Source organism: Aythya fuligula, chromosome 17, assembly GCF_009819795.1.
Source record: "Aythya fuligula isolate bAytFul2 chromosome 17, bAytFul2.pri, whole genome shotgun sequence".
Classification (NCBI taxonomy): domain Eukaryota; kingdom Metazoa; phylum Chordata; class Aves; order Anseriformes; family Anatidae; genus Aythya; species Aythya fuligula.
This window is the reverse complement of record NC_045575.1, coordinates 7988303-8004290: the sequence shown is the minus strand read 5'-3', so window position 1 is coordinate 8004290 and position 15988 is coordinate 7988303. Positions and strand designations below refer to the sequence as shown.

Sequence of the window (15988 nt, the reverse complement as noted above, 5' to 3'; positions counted from 1 at the left end):
GAAATAAAAGGCCTGCTACGTCTTAGGGAGGCGCGATGGGGCAGCACCGGGAGTCAGTGTGTGAACAGCAGAGTCTGAGAGGATGTGAAGGATCACATTCTGCCACCGAATTGTAATACTTGTTATCTGTAGACTTTTTTAACTTCCAAACTTCTCCTTCAAAGCAAAAAAAAAAAGTTTAACATTTCAAAGGCAACAGAGATTCTAAATGTATTTTAATGAGTATCCACACCTGCTGATCCCTTTCTCATTATTTTGGAGGCAAGAGCTCAAAGTTCGCTAAGACAGCAGTTCACAGGTTTCTTACCAAAAAGAAAAAAAAAAAAAAAAGTGGGACACAGACAGAATTAACACATAACCCTCTAACAGAAGCCACATAAGAGGGCTTTTAGCTGCTGTTTGTCCCTAACTGGGATTTATTATTCTTAGATACATTGATGAAGTTATGAGTGTGGATACCACAATGCTTATGTGTTTTGGATTTGAGAAAGGATTTTGTTAGAAAGCCAGTCGTTCACATTCACAGGGAAATAAGTAGCGCAAGCAACACTAGAGAAAGAGAGAAAACAGTCATAAAACTCTCAAAGTCAGAACAACATTTTTTATTGGCAAATAAGCTGGCTGTGGAAAAAAAGTTAACACAAGGAATGGTTATTTTTGCTATCCTCCCCTCAGATACAATAAGAAAGCCCATCACCCCAGCAAAATCCCTGCTGTCACCCCTGAAGCCCAAGATCTGCTTCCTCGGTAAGGCCGCAGGCGCCAGGCTCTGGGTCAGCACGCAGCTGGGTCACGAGAGGACAGCCGGGGGAGCAGTCCGCGGCTCTAGCCGCACTTGAAGAGCAGCACAGCGAGGTGACCCAGGTAGACGAAGATGAAGTGATTGGTCTCGTGAGTGACACAGCTGGAAAAATCCCTGCCCACAACGCAGTGCCACGTGGGGTTGTATTTCCTGTCAAACTCCTGCGGGAGAGACCGCTGGGGAGCGCAGGGAAGGGCTGGAAGGGGTCGTGAAGGAAAAAGGGGAGGGAGGACGCCGAGAAGCAGGCCCGCGGGGCACTTGAGGGACTCACAGCCCCCCCGGGGGGCATGCAGGGCGCCGGGGCCGGCCGTTTACCCTCTTGATGCGCGCCGCCACGTCGAACTCCACGCCCTGCTCCTCCAGGGAGCGCAGGGCGCACTGCACGGCCTGCTGCTGCATCTCCTCCGCCATGTCCGTGTCCTTGATCACCGCCTTCTGCTCGCCCATGGCCCCTGCGCGCCCGACACCGACCCCGGTCACGGGAGGGCCCCCTCAGGGCCGGCCGCAGCCGCCTCCCCCCTGCGCCCCGCACCTCGCCCCCGCCGCCGCCCGTTTAACGGTCCCGCTCGCGCCGCTCCCGCCTCCCTATAGCCCTAGCCCCGCCCCCTCCCTCACCGCCCGCCAGCTATTGGCCGTCGCCGCCGCCGCTCCGCACGCTCATTGGCTGCAGCGGACACCCGGCGGAGGGGCCGATCCAGCCGGGCACGCCCCCCACGCGTCGCCATGGCAACAGGGCCGGGCCGGGCCGCAGCGCCCCCTGCAGGGCGGCACTCAGAGGGCAAACTTCGCTAGGAAAGAAAAGAAAATAGCCCTAAAGCTCTTAAGATGGCCCTAAAGTTCTTAAAACAGCCCTAAAGGTCTTAAAACAGCCCTACAGCTCCTAAAACACATAACATTTTTATTATCTGAGAAGCTCACTCTGGAAAGAAAATAAATACAAAGGCCTTTGGGGGCTGTTTTTCCCCTAAACGCAGCAAAACCAGCAGGGATGCCCCACATCACCCGTGCCCAGGTCTCTGCTCAGTGAGGTGCGGCTCTGCGAGCAGCCCGCAGCTCAGCCGGCTTTGAAGAGGAGCACGTTGAGGCCGCGCACGAGGAAGAAGATGAAGTGCTTGGTCTCGTGGGATACGTAGCTGCCGAACTTCCTCCCCACTACGCAGTGCCACGTGGGGCTGTACCTCTTCTCGAACTCCTGCAGGAAAGACCGCTAGGAATTGTCTCCACCTCACAAATCTCACTTTTGGAAAGGCGACTCAGAAGCAGCAGGAGCTGTCAAGGTTGTTAGTGGCCTCTCACAGCTCGCTGGCTGCTTGGACAAAAGAAACAAATAAAAAATACCTCAGCACTTCCTAGCTGAGCAGGCGTAACCTCAGGGATTTCCCCCAAAATGTCAAACCACGACCTCATGTTAATTTTCAGGTCATGCAGTTATGTTCTGCCATCGTCCCATCACACTCTGGAGCCTGCCACACTTAATATATATATGTATATATTTATACAGGTCTATTAAAGGCAGAACATTCCAGATGGCAATTATATGCTGTCATATCCAACAGCTCTCAAACGAGGAAACTCTGTGGGAGCACGCAAGCATTTCTGTCAGGTATTGCAACCTTGGTTAAGTGATCTCCTCAGGTTCCAACTAGGAGCCATGTGGAAAATCTGACAAACTGTGAACCAACCCCTCTGATCTGCACTAACAAAGATCATATTTCTTGCAAATGGAAAAAGAAATCACTGGTAGCTCTGTTAGGATGGCAGAAAGGAAGACGTCCCCAGCAGATGTGCCAGCACTATTTAGTTGAAAGAGATTCCAACAGGTGTACCGCTCAGATCCAGCAAACCCTTAGATGTCTCCATTTGGTAAAGCCAAAACCGTATCAGAAATAGATCTGCACAGGCATCATTCTCTTTCACACACACCTAACAGTGCCCTCAGACTCATGTTTTTAGCAGGAGTCAGCACATAGAAAGGGGGCACAAATACAAAAAGTTTTGCAGAAAAATACCTTTTAACTGCAAATTTTGAACCAGCTAGTCAGTCCTGCACAACTACTACAGAAACAGGAGCAGAACCTTAAGACCCACTTGAACAAAATTTAAGTGGTAGGAGAAAACAGTGCAGAAAGCTCCAGCGGATTTAAATGCGCAACCAACTGGTTTCTACCAACCAGCTGTGGGACAGGTCAGACTCTCTCCTGTCTCCCCTGGGCACCAAGCTGGTGAACCAAAGCTTAAAATGAAGGCATTGCAAAAGAGAAGGGGCAGAACCAGGAATGGGACGTGTGGGGCTGGGGAAACTGTGGGAAGTGAGCCCACAGCCCCGCATATCTCATGTGAATGGAACTGGCTTTTCCAGACAGCGTGCCAACAGCCACCCGCTGGGCTCCTGCTGCCCACACAGCGCTGCACAGGCAGCCAGCAGCAGACATTTACCCTCTTGATCAGGGCGGCGATTTCCCTCTCCAGGCTGTACTTCTCTATGGCCAGCACGGCGCACTCCACGGCCTGCTGCTGCATCTCCTCGGGCATGTCCGTGTCCTTGATCACCGCCTTCTGCTCCCCCATGGCCCCTAACACCTCACAGAGCAGCCGGACGCCCAGCTGGGCGCCCCGAGCCGGGCCCCGCAGCACTCCCCGGCCCCGCAGTGCCCCGCAGCAGCCCGAGGCCCGCCCCCGCGGCCCGGCCCCGCCCGTTGAACGGCGCCGCCCCCCGGGCAGCACCAACGGCAGCGCCCCGTAATGGCGGCGCAGCGGCGGCCGGGACCCGGATGGAGCCGGGCGCGGGGCACGCCGGGAGTTGTAGTTCCCTCCCTCCCCCCCCATCCCGGCAGGGGCCAGGCCGCTCCCAGCCCTCCCGGCGGGTCCCGAAATAAGGAGCTGGCAGCTGGGGTGGGGCTTGGCGTTTATTTTCCAAATCAAATCTCCAAGAGGCATCAGCAGAAAAAGAAACAGCTCAGGCTCTGTGACAGCATAGCCGTGGTTTTTAGTAAATCCAGCAACACAAGAAAATAAAAATAGGAGATGTTTGGAACAGGGAGAACAAAACACCGTCAGTACTCACAGCACGAGCAGAAATGAGGCAACACTGCATGAGGCTAGAGAACTCCTGAAGGCCAAACTCCTCCAACAGCCCTACTAGCAAAGATGAAGCCTTTTAGAAAAAAATAAATACAAGGAAGACTTTTTTTTGGTATTTTTCCTTTTTTATATCCACAATGTAACACCTTCTGCTACAGCACAGTCCCTGCCATTGCCCTTGAAGACCAAGGTCTGCTTCCTCGGGAAGGCCAAAGTAACCAGTCATAGGAGCCAGCGCAGTCCTGTAACGAGACGCAAGTGTCAGGAGGAGTCCCCGGAGCTAACCAGACTTGAAAAGAAGAATAGCAACTTGGCCGAGGTAGAAGTAGATGAAGTGCTTGGTCTCATGAGTCACGTAGCTGCCAAAGTTCCTTCCCACGATGCAGTGCCAAGTGGGATTGTATTTCTTGTCGAATTCCTGCAAAATAGATCACTCGGAATTAAGAACGCTTCTGAACAGGTATTCACTTGGAGAAAGGCAGTTAGAGGAAGAGCAGATGCTCTTAAATACTAGGATTATCTTATTTACAACTTATTCACCTGCTGCTTAGTCAGACAAGACACCCTCCCCCCTCCCCCCCCGTGCTCCCTATCAAATCAGGAATAAGCTCAAAATATTTCCTTTGCTCAGGGAAAGTAGTATTTCTCCCCCCATAACACATAACCATAATCTGGAACCATAACCCTGAGTAAAAGCCTCGCCACTCGTTTTGTATCTGTGGGGATTAAGCCATTATCTCGGCTTCATTGTTCCTCTGCAACATGGGTGCTACAGGGACTGAGGGGCAGCTACAGAAAAACTCTGCTACAAGCTGTCATACCAGTGCTATGAGCAAATCTCCATGACATGTTCACACACATCAAGCAAACTTCTCCAGAAGCTTCCAGTAGCTGCCACAGAAAGTACCTGGCACACAGCAGGCTAAACTCCCTCTTTGCTATCTTAGATATTTCCTGCATCTGGGAAAAAAAAAGTGCTTCTCTGTACTATGGGAACAGCAAAACAAGTTTTCTCTGATGAGAACAGCCATTCTGCTTAGCTGTGTTACTTTTAAGATTGCTTTTCCACAAAAATCAGTTTAGCTTCCACTGAGATTACTCCATTTCTCCATTAACCTGAATTGATGAAAGAAATATAATCAGAACTAGATCTTTCCCCACCTTCTATTTTTTAGTGTAGGATTAACAGACTTTTCCAACAGAAAAAACACCTTGGTGGCTGATATGTATATTTTTTGCTTTGGTCACTACATAAAGAAAGACGTGAGCACAATAGACTTGCCAAAAAGAATGTTTCCCTGCAATTTTTGTTTCCCAGGTACAGAACTGAACAGATCCTGAAGATTAAGTTCAATACAACTGAAATCAAGAACTATGTAAAACAGGCTTTCTCTCAGAGAAAAGCTATAGGAGAGCTCAATAGGGCCAGTGTTTTGTCCTGGCAGATCAGTCACAGGGACAGGTCAGCTGCCACTTTTTTGTTAACCTGGACAGGGAGCTAATGGAGGAAAATGCTTAAGTGGAAAGTTTTGCAAGGGGAGAGCAGAAGGACCACAAAAATCCATGCAAAGGGTGGGGAAAGGAACATAAGGACACCAGCCTACAGGGAAAGCCCAACTTGATTATCTAGTATCTCTGGAACTTGTTTCTCTAGAGCTACTTGCCTAGCAACGTTCGCCTGCCTGACTTTTCATGCACACGAGCACGCCCCACAACCAGACCCTCACCTTCTTGATATGCGCAGCAATATCCTTCTCGATGTTGTACTTCTCCAGGGCCTGAGTGGCACACTCCACAGCATCTTGCTGCATCTCCTCCGACATATCAGCATTCTTGATCACTGCCTTTCGGTCACTCATGATTGCCTGAATCGAGGCGAAGACCAAAACTCAAAGTTACAGGCGCAGCCACCTGCCGAGCAATCTCCCAGGGTACCACCACCGCTCCCCAGGGCTTCCCGCAGCGCCCAGCTCAGCACCCGGCCATACCACGCCGCTTGCAGCGCAGCAGCCCCGCAGGGCGGCTCAGGGGCAGGGCACAGCCCCGCTCGCAGCCGCCTCAGCTCAGCGCCTGCTCCGAGGCGTAGCAGCCCCGAGCAAGGGGAGCGTAGCCGGGTCCTTCCCAGCCCTTCCCGATCCCCCCCAGCCCCGCTCCGCCCCGCCTCAGGCCGGGAACCACCGGGAGGGGGCGCAGCCCCCTCAGCCGCTCCCCGCATCCCCCCGGGGACCACGGGAAGGGGCGAGCCGCGCCCCGCCCGCCCCCCCTCAGCCTTCCCGGTACCGGTCGAGCCCCAGCCCCTCAGGGCTCTGCTCCCCACGCCCTTCCCTCACCGTTCGCGGTCGCAGAGCAGGTGCAGCCCCGGTAGAGCGGCGCGCAGCGGGCGGGCGGGGATGTGGGGGGCGGACACGCACCTCAGGGGCTCCGCTCGCGCCGCCGCCGCCGCGCCGGTTTAACCGACCCGCGCGCGCCGCACCCGCCTCCCTCAGCAGCCAGCCCCGCCCTCTCCGCGCCGGCCGCCGGCTATTGGTTACCCCTGCCGCCGCTCCGCGCGCTCATTGGCCGGGAACGCGCTGTCTCGCAGCGCTTTCTCTCTGCGCTTTCTTTCAGCCCGGCATGCTTTGCGGCCGTTGCCATAGCGATGAGCGGCGCCGTGCGGACGCCGGGCTCGGCGCTCCCGGGGCTCCCGTGGGGCCGGCCCGGGGCACGGCGTGTCCGTGGGGCCGCGCTCGTGGGCAGGCCGGGAATGGGGGCGCTCAGGTGCCCCGCAGCCTCCGCTCGGCCTCCCCTTTCCCCCCTCGTCATGGCTGAGCCGCCCCAACCGGCGCGTCCGTGCGGCCGGTCCGTGAAGGCAGCGTGCGAGGCCCCCCCGGTAACTCCTCCGGTAGGCACCGCTCGTGGCTCCCCCTGCCCGAGGCACCGAAAGGATAACGTGTGGTGCTGTGCGGGTACCGTGCTGTGAAGAACACGGGGTGAAAACGGGGAGGTTTGGCCCAATTCCGCCCGCAGGACGCGAGGAGGCCCTGGGGGTGTGAGGGCGGAGGGCGGCGGCTGGAGCCCAGCCCGTGCTGGGGGAGCGCAGCTTCGGGCCCGCTCCTCGGTGCTGTGACCTCACCTCCCGGCGTGACGCATGGCTCAGAAACTCCGCATCCGTTCAGTAATTCCGTATCTATTCAATTCAAAGGCTCCTGGGTGACTCCCATGTACAAGCAGGGCGTTCGCTGCACACAAAAAAAAAAAATCTCACCAGACGATTCCCCAAATTGTGCTAAATTCCCCACGGGGAACCAAGACCCCTCCCGCTAAAGTTCCTGAGGGGGAACCAAAACCCCTCCCGCCTCCCCTCGGCCCCGGGGACCGACAAACACCCGGCGTGCCTGGCCCCGGGGGGGTTCACGGGTGAAATTAAAAAACCTCCGGAGCTCGGCAGGGCCGCGGGACGCCGGGGACACCGGGCCCGGTGGGGCTGGGCCGGGTCGCGTCCTTCAAAATGGCGGCGGCGGGGCTGGGCCCGGCCCGGCCGCTCCTCGCCCGCCGCCCCGGGGCTCTGCGGGCGCTCCTCGGCCTCGCCCGGGGCCTCGCCGCCGGGCCCCAGACGCATTTCGGCTTCCAGAACGTGTCGGAGGAGGAGAGGAGGGAGAAAAGTGAGGGGGCCGGGGGCTCGCTGCGGCGGGGCCCGGGGGGAGCCGGCCGGGGCTCTCGGTGCGCGTCGGTTGTGAGGGTGAAGGGGCTCCCGGAGGGGTGGTGGGGCCGGGTGTTTGCTTTGAGACGTTACCGGGAGCCTCGGTAAACCCCATCTGCCTTGTCCCAGCTCGATCCTTCCCCCCAGAGTTCCGGGAGGGTTACGGAAAGAGGCTGTGTTTCTCCAAAGACAGCTTTGTCAGGCAGCAAGGTCAATGGGATTGTGTCGTTTTTTTGGTGCAAGGAGTTTTCAAGTGATCTTTCTCAGTTCCACATGGTGGCAGACCTCCACCAGGCAAAAAAAAAAAAGGACACTTTCTTGCCACTGAAGCGTTTTTAATTAAACTACATCTCCTTCTTATGTTCTTTCTTTACAGTTTATCAGGTCTTTGAAAATGTGGCCGAGAAATATGATGTAATGAATGATTCAATGACTCTGGGGATTCATCGGGTGTGGAAGGATATCCTCGTGCATAAAATGAATCCTTCCCCAGGAACGCTTCTTGTTGATGTTGCTGGAGGAACAGGTAAATAATTTGGGTGAGTGCCACATGACCACACCACGCTATCTTTGAACTGTTTGAGATTGCTCAGACTTGAGTTGCCTAACCTTTTTTTTTTTTTTTGTCTTAGTTTCCCTGTCTTTAAAACCAGTAAAACATCTATCTGATTTACTACAATACTATAGCAGATTTACACTGAAGAGAGGTTGACAGCTAGCTTATTTGTGTTCTGAAATATCTTACTCCAAGGCTCTGAAATCATTACAGTAATGCCATAACATGCTGTTAAAAACTACTTCCTTTTGCAGAAAGTTTGTTTTTAATATATTTCATTTTTTTTCCTGTTTGCTTTTAATATATTCCCTTTACTTATATACTTACTGTACAATATGTAAGTTTGATGTTCAGAGCTTTATGTTCCAATTTCCTGGAGTTTTAGTACTTTCAGGAAACATTCTGAAACATTTATTTTTCTTTTAAAACAAATGCAGGTGACATTGCCTTTCGATTTATTAATTATGTTCGCTCTGTACGAGAACGTCAACTCCAACAGAAGCTTAAGCGCCATCAGAATTTGTCGTGGCAAGAAATCTCTAAGAGTTACGAGGAAGAAAAAGTTAAGCCACTAGGGGATTCCCAAGTTGTGGTCTGTGACATTAACAAAGAAATGTTAAAAGTTGGGAAGCAAAGAGCACAGCATCTTGGCTACTCTGAAGGTAAGTCATGCATTGTACCATTTCCGTAATGTGCTAGATAGCAAGAATGTGATGGCCACGAGGCAATCACCACTTCAGGATTACAGCATGAAGTATATAGCCCTGGTATATGCCAAAGCTGTGCTTTCATATTTGTCAAGGCAAAATCACTTTTCCAGTGAGACACACGTAGTATGAAGTTCAAATATACAGCGATCCTCTTGAGCTTTTAGGAATACAGGCATGGAAGTGTTCGTGAGGTCTGATATCCAGCAATTGGATATTCAAAACTGGCCAAATAGCCTAAGCCTACTCTTTATATTTGTGCAAACTAATCAGATTTTATTAAGGCAGATAATACAGCAGAGCTCAGCCCTAGAATAGTTGCACTAAAGTTCTGAGAATTAAGGCAGCGAATAAAAAATGCAAGAATGGTAGTGTATTGTAAACCTACAAAACTTTCCACAGTTAGAGAACGTGCTAATAATATTCAGAGAAACTGAATTATATTAAATGTTAGTTTGCAGATCAACGGATTAATTTACTGTTACCTAGAATTTGTTGTGGACCACACCAATGCTGACTAAGCCTGATTTTAAGATGTAAGATACACAAAAAGAAGTCCTGCTTTTGTGGTTCAGCATTTGTATGATAATAGTTTATCTTGTCAATTAGGGCTATTTACCAAATATATTAGCAAAGTAAAATATACAGGACATCCTCAAACTTGTTTTCCTGGGTAGCCACCATGAGGAATGCCCTGGGCAGCCTCTGCGTATGTGCTGTGAGATGTCCTGTGTGTTTCACTGTGCTCTGCTCCCACACCCCCCTCACCACTCTACTCACAGCTGCGGCCAGTGACCCACCTTGCACTTACCTCTTGTTGGCAGCTCCTGGTGCAAGGGGTGTGTGTGCGTGTGGAGCAGACAGGGCCTTGCAAGAAAGGTCTTCCAGGCAGATAGAAGTGAAGTTCTTGCCTGGAAATTACGTAGGCTGAAGGACATAAAACAAAGCTCAGCAGTGAAAGGGGCTGACAGAAAAGCTGCTGACACAGGTTCTCTCAGCTGCTCTGGTTCTCAGCTGGTGGGTTACTTCAAGCCGTTGCCTGCCTGCCTCCCCCTCTTCTCTTGGCATAGTAAACTCATTGTAAAAGCATCGGTTCTTCCAACTCTGGCAGGCTGCATGCATCATGCTTCTCTGAGCAGCTTGCAAGCCTGTCCAGAGCTCATTATGCAGTATAGTTTGGGAACACCTCAACTGTACCAACACTGTAAGTATAAGTGCTTCGAGGCTATAGCGTGGGATCTGAAATAAAGCTTGATACTGCCTCCCAGCCACTATAAAAAAAAGCATTTTGTTCAGTTGGCTTCAATTTTCAGGTATTTTTGTGACATATCAAGTTCTCAAAATACATACATCTAGTTTCTAATTTTCTTTCTGTGTACAATGTAGTTGTTAAGGCTTAATTGCCATCCTGTTGCCTGGGTAGCCTTCTTCCCTGCTGCGCCACAATTCTGACTTCTTACCTCTTCTTCTCCCTTGTTCAGCACATACCCATTGAGTATGTCCTGCCTGCTGTCCTTCACGTGATTTCTCCCTGTCTTAGTAAATTCACTTCTGAGTTTGTTTACATGCTGATCGGCTGAGGTCTGAAATTTATTTTCCTTAAAGTTGCAAGGGGCTTGGTTTTCTCTTCCTGTTTCCCAGTGTGTACATTTCTATGTATTTGTTAGCCAGCAACGGGGGCTGTGCACACTGAAAAGAAACGTGTGCTGCACAATTGCTGATCGTGCATTTTGGCCAGCAGGAGTGGCAGGGTGTGCTGCGTGTGCCTCGGCTCCTCACTTAACACAGAGTCACAGAATCGTCTAGGCCGGAAGAGACCTCCAAAATCTGAGTCCAACCTCTGACCTACCACTAACCAGTCCTCTCCTAAACCACATCACTGAGCTCTACATCTAAATGGCTTTTAAAGCCCTCCAGGGATGGTGACTCCACCACTTCCCTAGGCAGCCCATTCCAATGCCTCACAGCCCTCTCAGTAAAGAAGTTCTTCCTAACATCTAACCTAAAACTACCCCGGTGCAACTTTAGCCCATTCCCCCTCGTCCTGTCACCAGGCACATGGGAGAACAGACCAGCCCCCACCTCACTACAGCCTCCTTTAAGGTATCTGTAGAGAGCGACAAGGTCGCCCCTGAGCCTCCTCTTCTCCAGGCTGAACAAGCCCAGCTCCCTCAGCTGCTCCTCGTAGGACTTGTTCTCCAGGCCCCTCACCAGCTTCGTCGCCCTTCTCTGCACCCGCTCAAGCACCTCGATGTCCTTCTTGTAGCGAGGGGCCCAAAACTGAACACAGTACTCGAGGTGCGGCCTCACCAGAGCTGAGTACAGGGGGACGATCACCTCCCTAGCCCTGCTGGTCACGCTGTTCCTAATACAAGCCAGGATGCCGTTGGCCTTCTTGGCCACCTGAGCACACTGCTGGCTCATATTCAGCCGACTATCCACCATCACTCCCAGGTCCTTCTCTGCCTGGCAGCTCTCCAACCATTCCTCTCCCAGCCTGTAGCTCTGCTTGGGGTTATTGCGCCCCAGGTGCAGGACCCGGCACTTGGCCTTGTTGAACTTCATGCAGTTGGCCTCAGCCCATCGGTGCAGCCTATCCAGATCCTCCTGCAGAGCTTTCCTACCCTCGAGCAGATCGACACACGCACCTAACTTGGTGTCATCTGTGAACTTACTGACGGTGCACTCAATGTCCTCATCCAGATCATCGATAAAGATATTAAAGAGGACCGGCCCCAGTACCAAGCCCTGGGGGACGCCACTAGTGACCAGCCTCCAGCTGGATCTGACTCCATTCACCATGACTCTGGGCCCGGCTATCTAGACGGGATTTTAACCCAACAAACCCATGGCCAGTCCAAGCCACGAGCAGCCAGTTTCTTGAGGAGAATGTTGTAGGGAATGGTGTCAAAGGCCTTACTAAAGTCAAGGTAGACCACAATACCAACAGCCCTTTCATCTATCCCCTTACAAACTTCTGGCCTGTGATTTCACAACAGTGTATTCTGAGGGGTAGTTTTCCTGTTGCTCAGAACCTTTTCTTGGTACTCTCTTCTTAGAGGTCTATTTAAACTGCCTAGGTTTAAAAAAGACTAATAATTACTGCTTTAATAATGTTGTATGCATCGTTTTATACTACACTTTCTACTTTGTAAAAATGAAATTTGAATGCCTCCTGGCAGCAGCTGAGGTTTTCTGTTGTTTTGTTCTCCATGCCTTTTTCTAGCATACTGCTCTTTGAACTGTTGCTTGCCGTTGCAGAAAACTCCTATTTTTCTTTCTGTTAGGATATTTTCTTCTGCATCAGAGTCACCAAAAAGTGACCTTAAGAACTATTTATTCTAAACTTAGTAGTTTTACTTTGGCACAAATAGCTTGGACAAGCCTAACACTGCACAGATAGACGTGGCCATGATCCGTTGGTGTTTGGGAAACAGCACAGCTGCAACAGGATCATGTGCTGATGGAGGAGTGTGGCTTTTCATGTTCTTCAATCATGGAAACTTTCTACCTACATTTTTTTGGTGTTTTATATCTTTTTGCATGGTAAGATTAGTCACTGTCGGTAGTTGCTGTTTGAGTAGAGAGTCTCCTCTTGCAGCTTTGCAACAGCCAGCAGCCAGTTTGTGTGGCTTTCCACTACAATTAAAGACTGGGGTGAAATCTTGGTGGCAGACCAAGGCACTGTGCACGCAGCATGCACGTGTGCAGAGGGATGTTTTAGCAGATCTGTTGCAATACAGGGCACTGAAATATTTGTAAGTATAGACCAAAGTGTGTTTTCCTCCATCAAAAATGAATCACTGCTTTTAAATATCTATTTATTAATAAATATTTCCTTCTGGAATAGAGAAGTTCTAGTCTTTTTGGACCAGCATTTATATAAGGCCTGTTCAATACTGTGTCCTTGGCTTTCATTACAGGCTTGTCCTGGGTGCTTGGCAATGCTGAAGAGCTGCCCTTTGATGACGATAAATTTGATGTTTACACAATTGCCTTTGGAATACGAAATGTAACTCGTATTGATTTGGTAAGTTGCTATAGTGTGTGCTGGCACAGGGTCTTTACAATCCATCTGATGCTTTTTCTTCTAGCAGAGGAAGCCTAATCTTTGGATAAAGAAACATCTTTGTCTACTCCCAAGACATTTAGAATAAGTGGCACATATTGTGCAGCATGTTTGAATGAAGAATGCGATTAAATGCTCCACCTTTGTCATAAAAGTTAGATTTATACTGGTTGCACCCAATCTTTCCAGCTTGGCAAGCCACACAATCTCTTCCCAAGGCAAAAAGGACTGAATGCTGCATTCCCTGTCTTTTAACCTGTGATATTACAGGACCTACACACGTACAGTGCAGTCAGTCTGCCTGTCCCAAATCTTCCTGAAGCACTTGACCTACATCCCACCTGCAGTGGGTCGATGCTTTCTGCCTCATTCTATTTACCTGCCTGAGCCAGCAGAGCTTCCAGAGAAGAAAGTGGGGAGCAGCTGGCTGCTGCCACCACTACTGTCGAATTAATCTGTTCAGCCCCACTTAGTGTCTACACTGGCTGGTAGTATGGTTCCCCGTGAAGAATGAATGCGATTTTAATTAGGGAGAGTTCTCTCTGTTCTAAACAGTGTCAGTCCTTTGGGAACAACTAGCTGTCTTGTGGGTGAAGAAAGGGTAGATCACCTGTGTCTGGTTGTGTTTTGGAGGAGTGTGTTACAACCTTGGCAATGCTCCTTCCACGGGAGGTGTAGCATTTGTGTCCAAACCACCTTGAAATGTGTGTCTTTGAACTTCTTTAATGCAGATGGTCTTCCACGGTGCTTTATCTGCACCCTTCTGAAACACAGACTCTTGCCTTATAGCTCTTCAAGGGAACTGGATACAGAAGTCTGGTAGCATGGCTCCCTGGAGACTTGATGCAAAACACATTGAAGGTCCAATTCTTTTAGAGCTCTCGTCATGCATGTGTACTGTTTATATTTGATCCCTTAGGAACGTGACTCTTGAAGCCAAGCAGATGTAGAACCTGCAGAGGCTGTTGAACACAACTCTTTGTTCTTATATGGAAAAGCATAGTTGTCAACAGAACATTTCTAGTTGTTCTTGGCTGGTTTGTTTTGGATATAGGATGGAATTTTCTAAGTAGCTCTAAGTTTCTTTTCTTCCCTTTCCTTCCTCCCTGTTCTCACAAGCTGTTCTTCCAAAACCCAGGATCGTTTCTTCTTTGATCCTTTGATGTGCCTCACAATTGAATAAAGTCTTGTCTTTTGATTAGAAATATATTTATATCATGTCCTCTTTTCAGTTTCAGTTTCTTCTAGCTGAGTCACCTTTTCCTTTGGTCTGTAATTACAAGAACTGTGCTGGCAAACATTCATCAACTGAGAGCAGGGAAAAAGAGAATTAAAAATGCATCCCTAATATCATCATTTCAACATAAAGCATGGTATAAATCTATTTACCTAACACCAGGAGCATTATGTGTTTCGGTTTTGTTTTGGTTTTGATGGTCTTGGGATGCCTCTCTTCAAGTACACATTGGAGATCGCCAGTCAGGATTTTCTTTACTCCCTTCAGTTCATTACTGAGTTGTCATTTGGCATGACAGCAGACAGGTGCTGTTCTACAGAAACAAACTCATCACATCTGCTTTGTCTCAGGCACTTCAGGAGGCCTATCGTGTGCTGAAACCAGGAGGGAGATTTCTCTGCCTCGAATTTAGTCAAGTCAGCAACCCTCTCCTTTCCAGGTAGGAACATGGTGACGCCTTACGCCACGTCACAAGACTTGCTTGCACTCAGCCGGGGCAAGAGACAGAGACACTTTGCAGCCTTCTCATTGTGCACTTTAAAACCAAATTTGGACCTAGCATAGTGGCAAAGAGATCAACTCATATTGAAGATGCTTGGTTTTAAACTTGTTTGTATTAATCTGTGCATGATTTCTGTCTCTGCAGGCTCTATGATCTCTACAGCTTCCAGGTTATCCCTGTTCTGGGAGAAATAATCGCTGGTGACTGGAAGTCTTACCAGTATCTTGTGGAGAGCATCCGACGCTTCCCCCCTCAGGTAAGACATTTCTCTGGATGCACTGATACATAAGACACGGTCCCACCAGAATCGTGGAGGCAGCTGGCTTATAGGCTTTCAGGTGGTTGTAATCATGGAACTATTATTTTTCAGGAGGAGCTGAAGGAAATGATAGAAGATGCAGGGTTTTTTAAAGTGGATTATCAGAATTTATCCTCTGGCATAGTTGCCATTCACTCAGGTTTCAAACTATGAGCCTACTGTGTAGCAAAACACAGGAAGTACAATTTTCCTGAGTAATCTGAAAGCTTGGAATTTTAACTCTATGAAGATAGAAGAGGAAAGCTTTAAGAGCTTGTGCAGCAGATACTTGCTCAGCAGACAGGCCCAGAAGAATGTCAGCAACCTTTTTCCCCTCGAGACCTGAGGATGAAGTGATTTCTGTGACTGGTTTTGTACACTTGCATTTCTTCAAGTGCACCACAAAGGACGTGGCCAGAACTGAGCATTACTGATTAATGGAGAAACTTCAGTTACACCTGATGTGGGTACAGAAACAGACTAAATAGTCTTCAGCTGAGATACCTCCTTTCTTATACTCGGTCTCAAGGGGGCTGTCATAGCGGTGAGAAGTAACTTGGATTTATTAAACCTGTATTAAGCTGTCATTGTCTTTCAGTCAAGTGGACTTTAAGGGGCTTTTCCATGATCCTTTTACTTCTTTGAAACAAATGGAAGGCTTACAAAATAAAACAGCTATGCATCAACTACTTCTAATTTAAGACAGTATTTTAATATTTTTAAAAGAAAGGAAACCCTTCTGAGGAATAGTAACTTAATAACTATTCTGGGATGTGATGATGTATGTTCACCTACATATCAAATCAGGTGAATATACGTTTCTTCTGTCAATACTGCATGTAGAACATATCCATAAAAAATACCACACGTTTGCTTCTGATCTTTAAACTATTGAACACTTGATCCTTTTGTCGCAGGATACATTAAAAAATAAGAAGAGTAAAAAAATATATTTTCTAGCTTTGAGTAGTTTGAGTTGTATTCTAAAGCGACAGCTGTGCAATAAAAAAGTGAAAACCCCTCTGTTTGAAGAGTGGGAAATAAAAGGACTGTTGCT

General features: G+C 49.4%; 4 protein-coding genes across 4 annotated transcripts; 1 reads left to right on the top strand and 3 right to left on the bottom strand.

The window, feature by feature from the left end:
• Nucleotides 1-825: 825 nt before the first annotated feature.
• On the bottom strand, nucleotides 826-1249 carry LOC116496069 (dynein light chain 1, cytoplasmic-like). The gene is made up of 2 exons (XM_032198947.1): nucleotides 1118-1249; nucleotides 826-963 (listed from the first exon to the last, which is right to left on the bottom strand). Exons 1-2 carry the CDS (start codon nucleotides 1247-1249, stop codon nucleotides 826-828), a joined length of 270 nt encoding a protein of 89 aa, XP_032054838.1.
• A 607-nt stretch (nucleotides 1250-1856) lies between these two features.
• LOC116496070 (dynein light chain LC6, flagellar outer arm-like) lies at nucleotides 1857-3370 on the bottom strand. Its single transcript, XM_032198948.1, has 2 exons — nucleotides 3239-3370; nucleotides 1857-1994 (listed from the first exon to the last, which is right to left on the bottom strand). The coding sequence occupies exons 1-2, from the start codon at nucleotides 3368-3370 to the stop codon at nucleotides 1857-1859; spliced, it is 270 nt and encodes an 89-aa protein (XP_032054839.1).
• Nucleotides 3371-3690: 320 nt separating this feature from the next.
• LOC116496028 (dynein light chain 1, cytoplasmic) lies at nucleotides 3691-6338 on the bottom strand. Its single transcript, XM_032198860.1, has 3 exons — nucleotides 6214-6338; nucleotides 5611-5748; nucleotides 3691-4301 (listed from the first exon to the last, which is right to left on the bottom strand). The coding sequence occupies exons 2-3, from the start codon at nucleotides 5740-5742 to the stop codon at nucleotides 4164-4166; spliced, it is 270 nt and encodes an 89-aa protein (XP_032054751.1). The 5' UTR covers nucleotides 5743-5748; nucleotides 6214-6338; the 3' UTR covers nucleotides 3691-4163.
• A 1032-nt stretch (nucleotides 6339-7370) lies between these two features.
• COQ5 (coenzyme Q5, methyltransferase) lies at nucleotides 7371-15632 on the top strand. The gene is made up of 7 exons (XM_032199092.1): nucleotides 7371-7524; nucleotides 7939-8088; nucleotides 8556-8780; nucleotides 12749-12855; nucleotides 14482-14570; nucleotides 14778-14889; nucleotides 15004-15632. The coding sequence occupies exons 1-7, from the start codon at nucleotides 7371-7373 to the stop codon at nucleotides 15103-15105; spliced, it is 939 nt and encodes a 312-aa protein (XP_032054983.1). The 3' UTR covers nucleotides 15106-15632.
• Nucleotides 15633-15988: the final 356 nt, after the last annotated feature.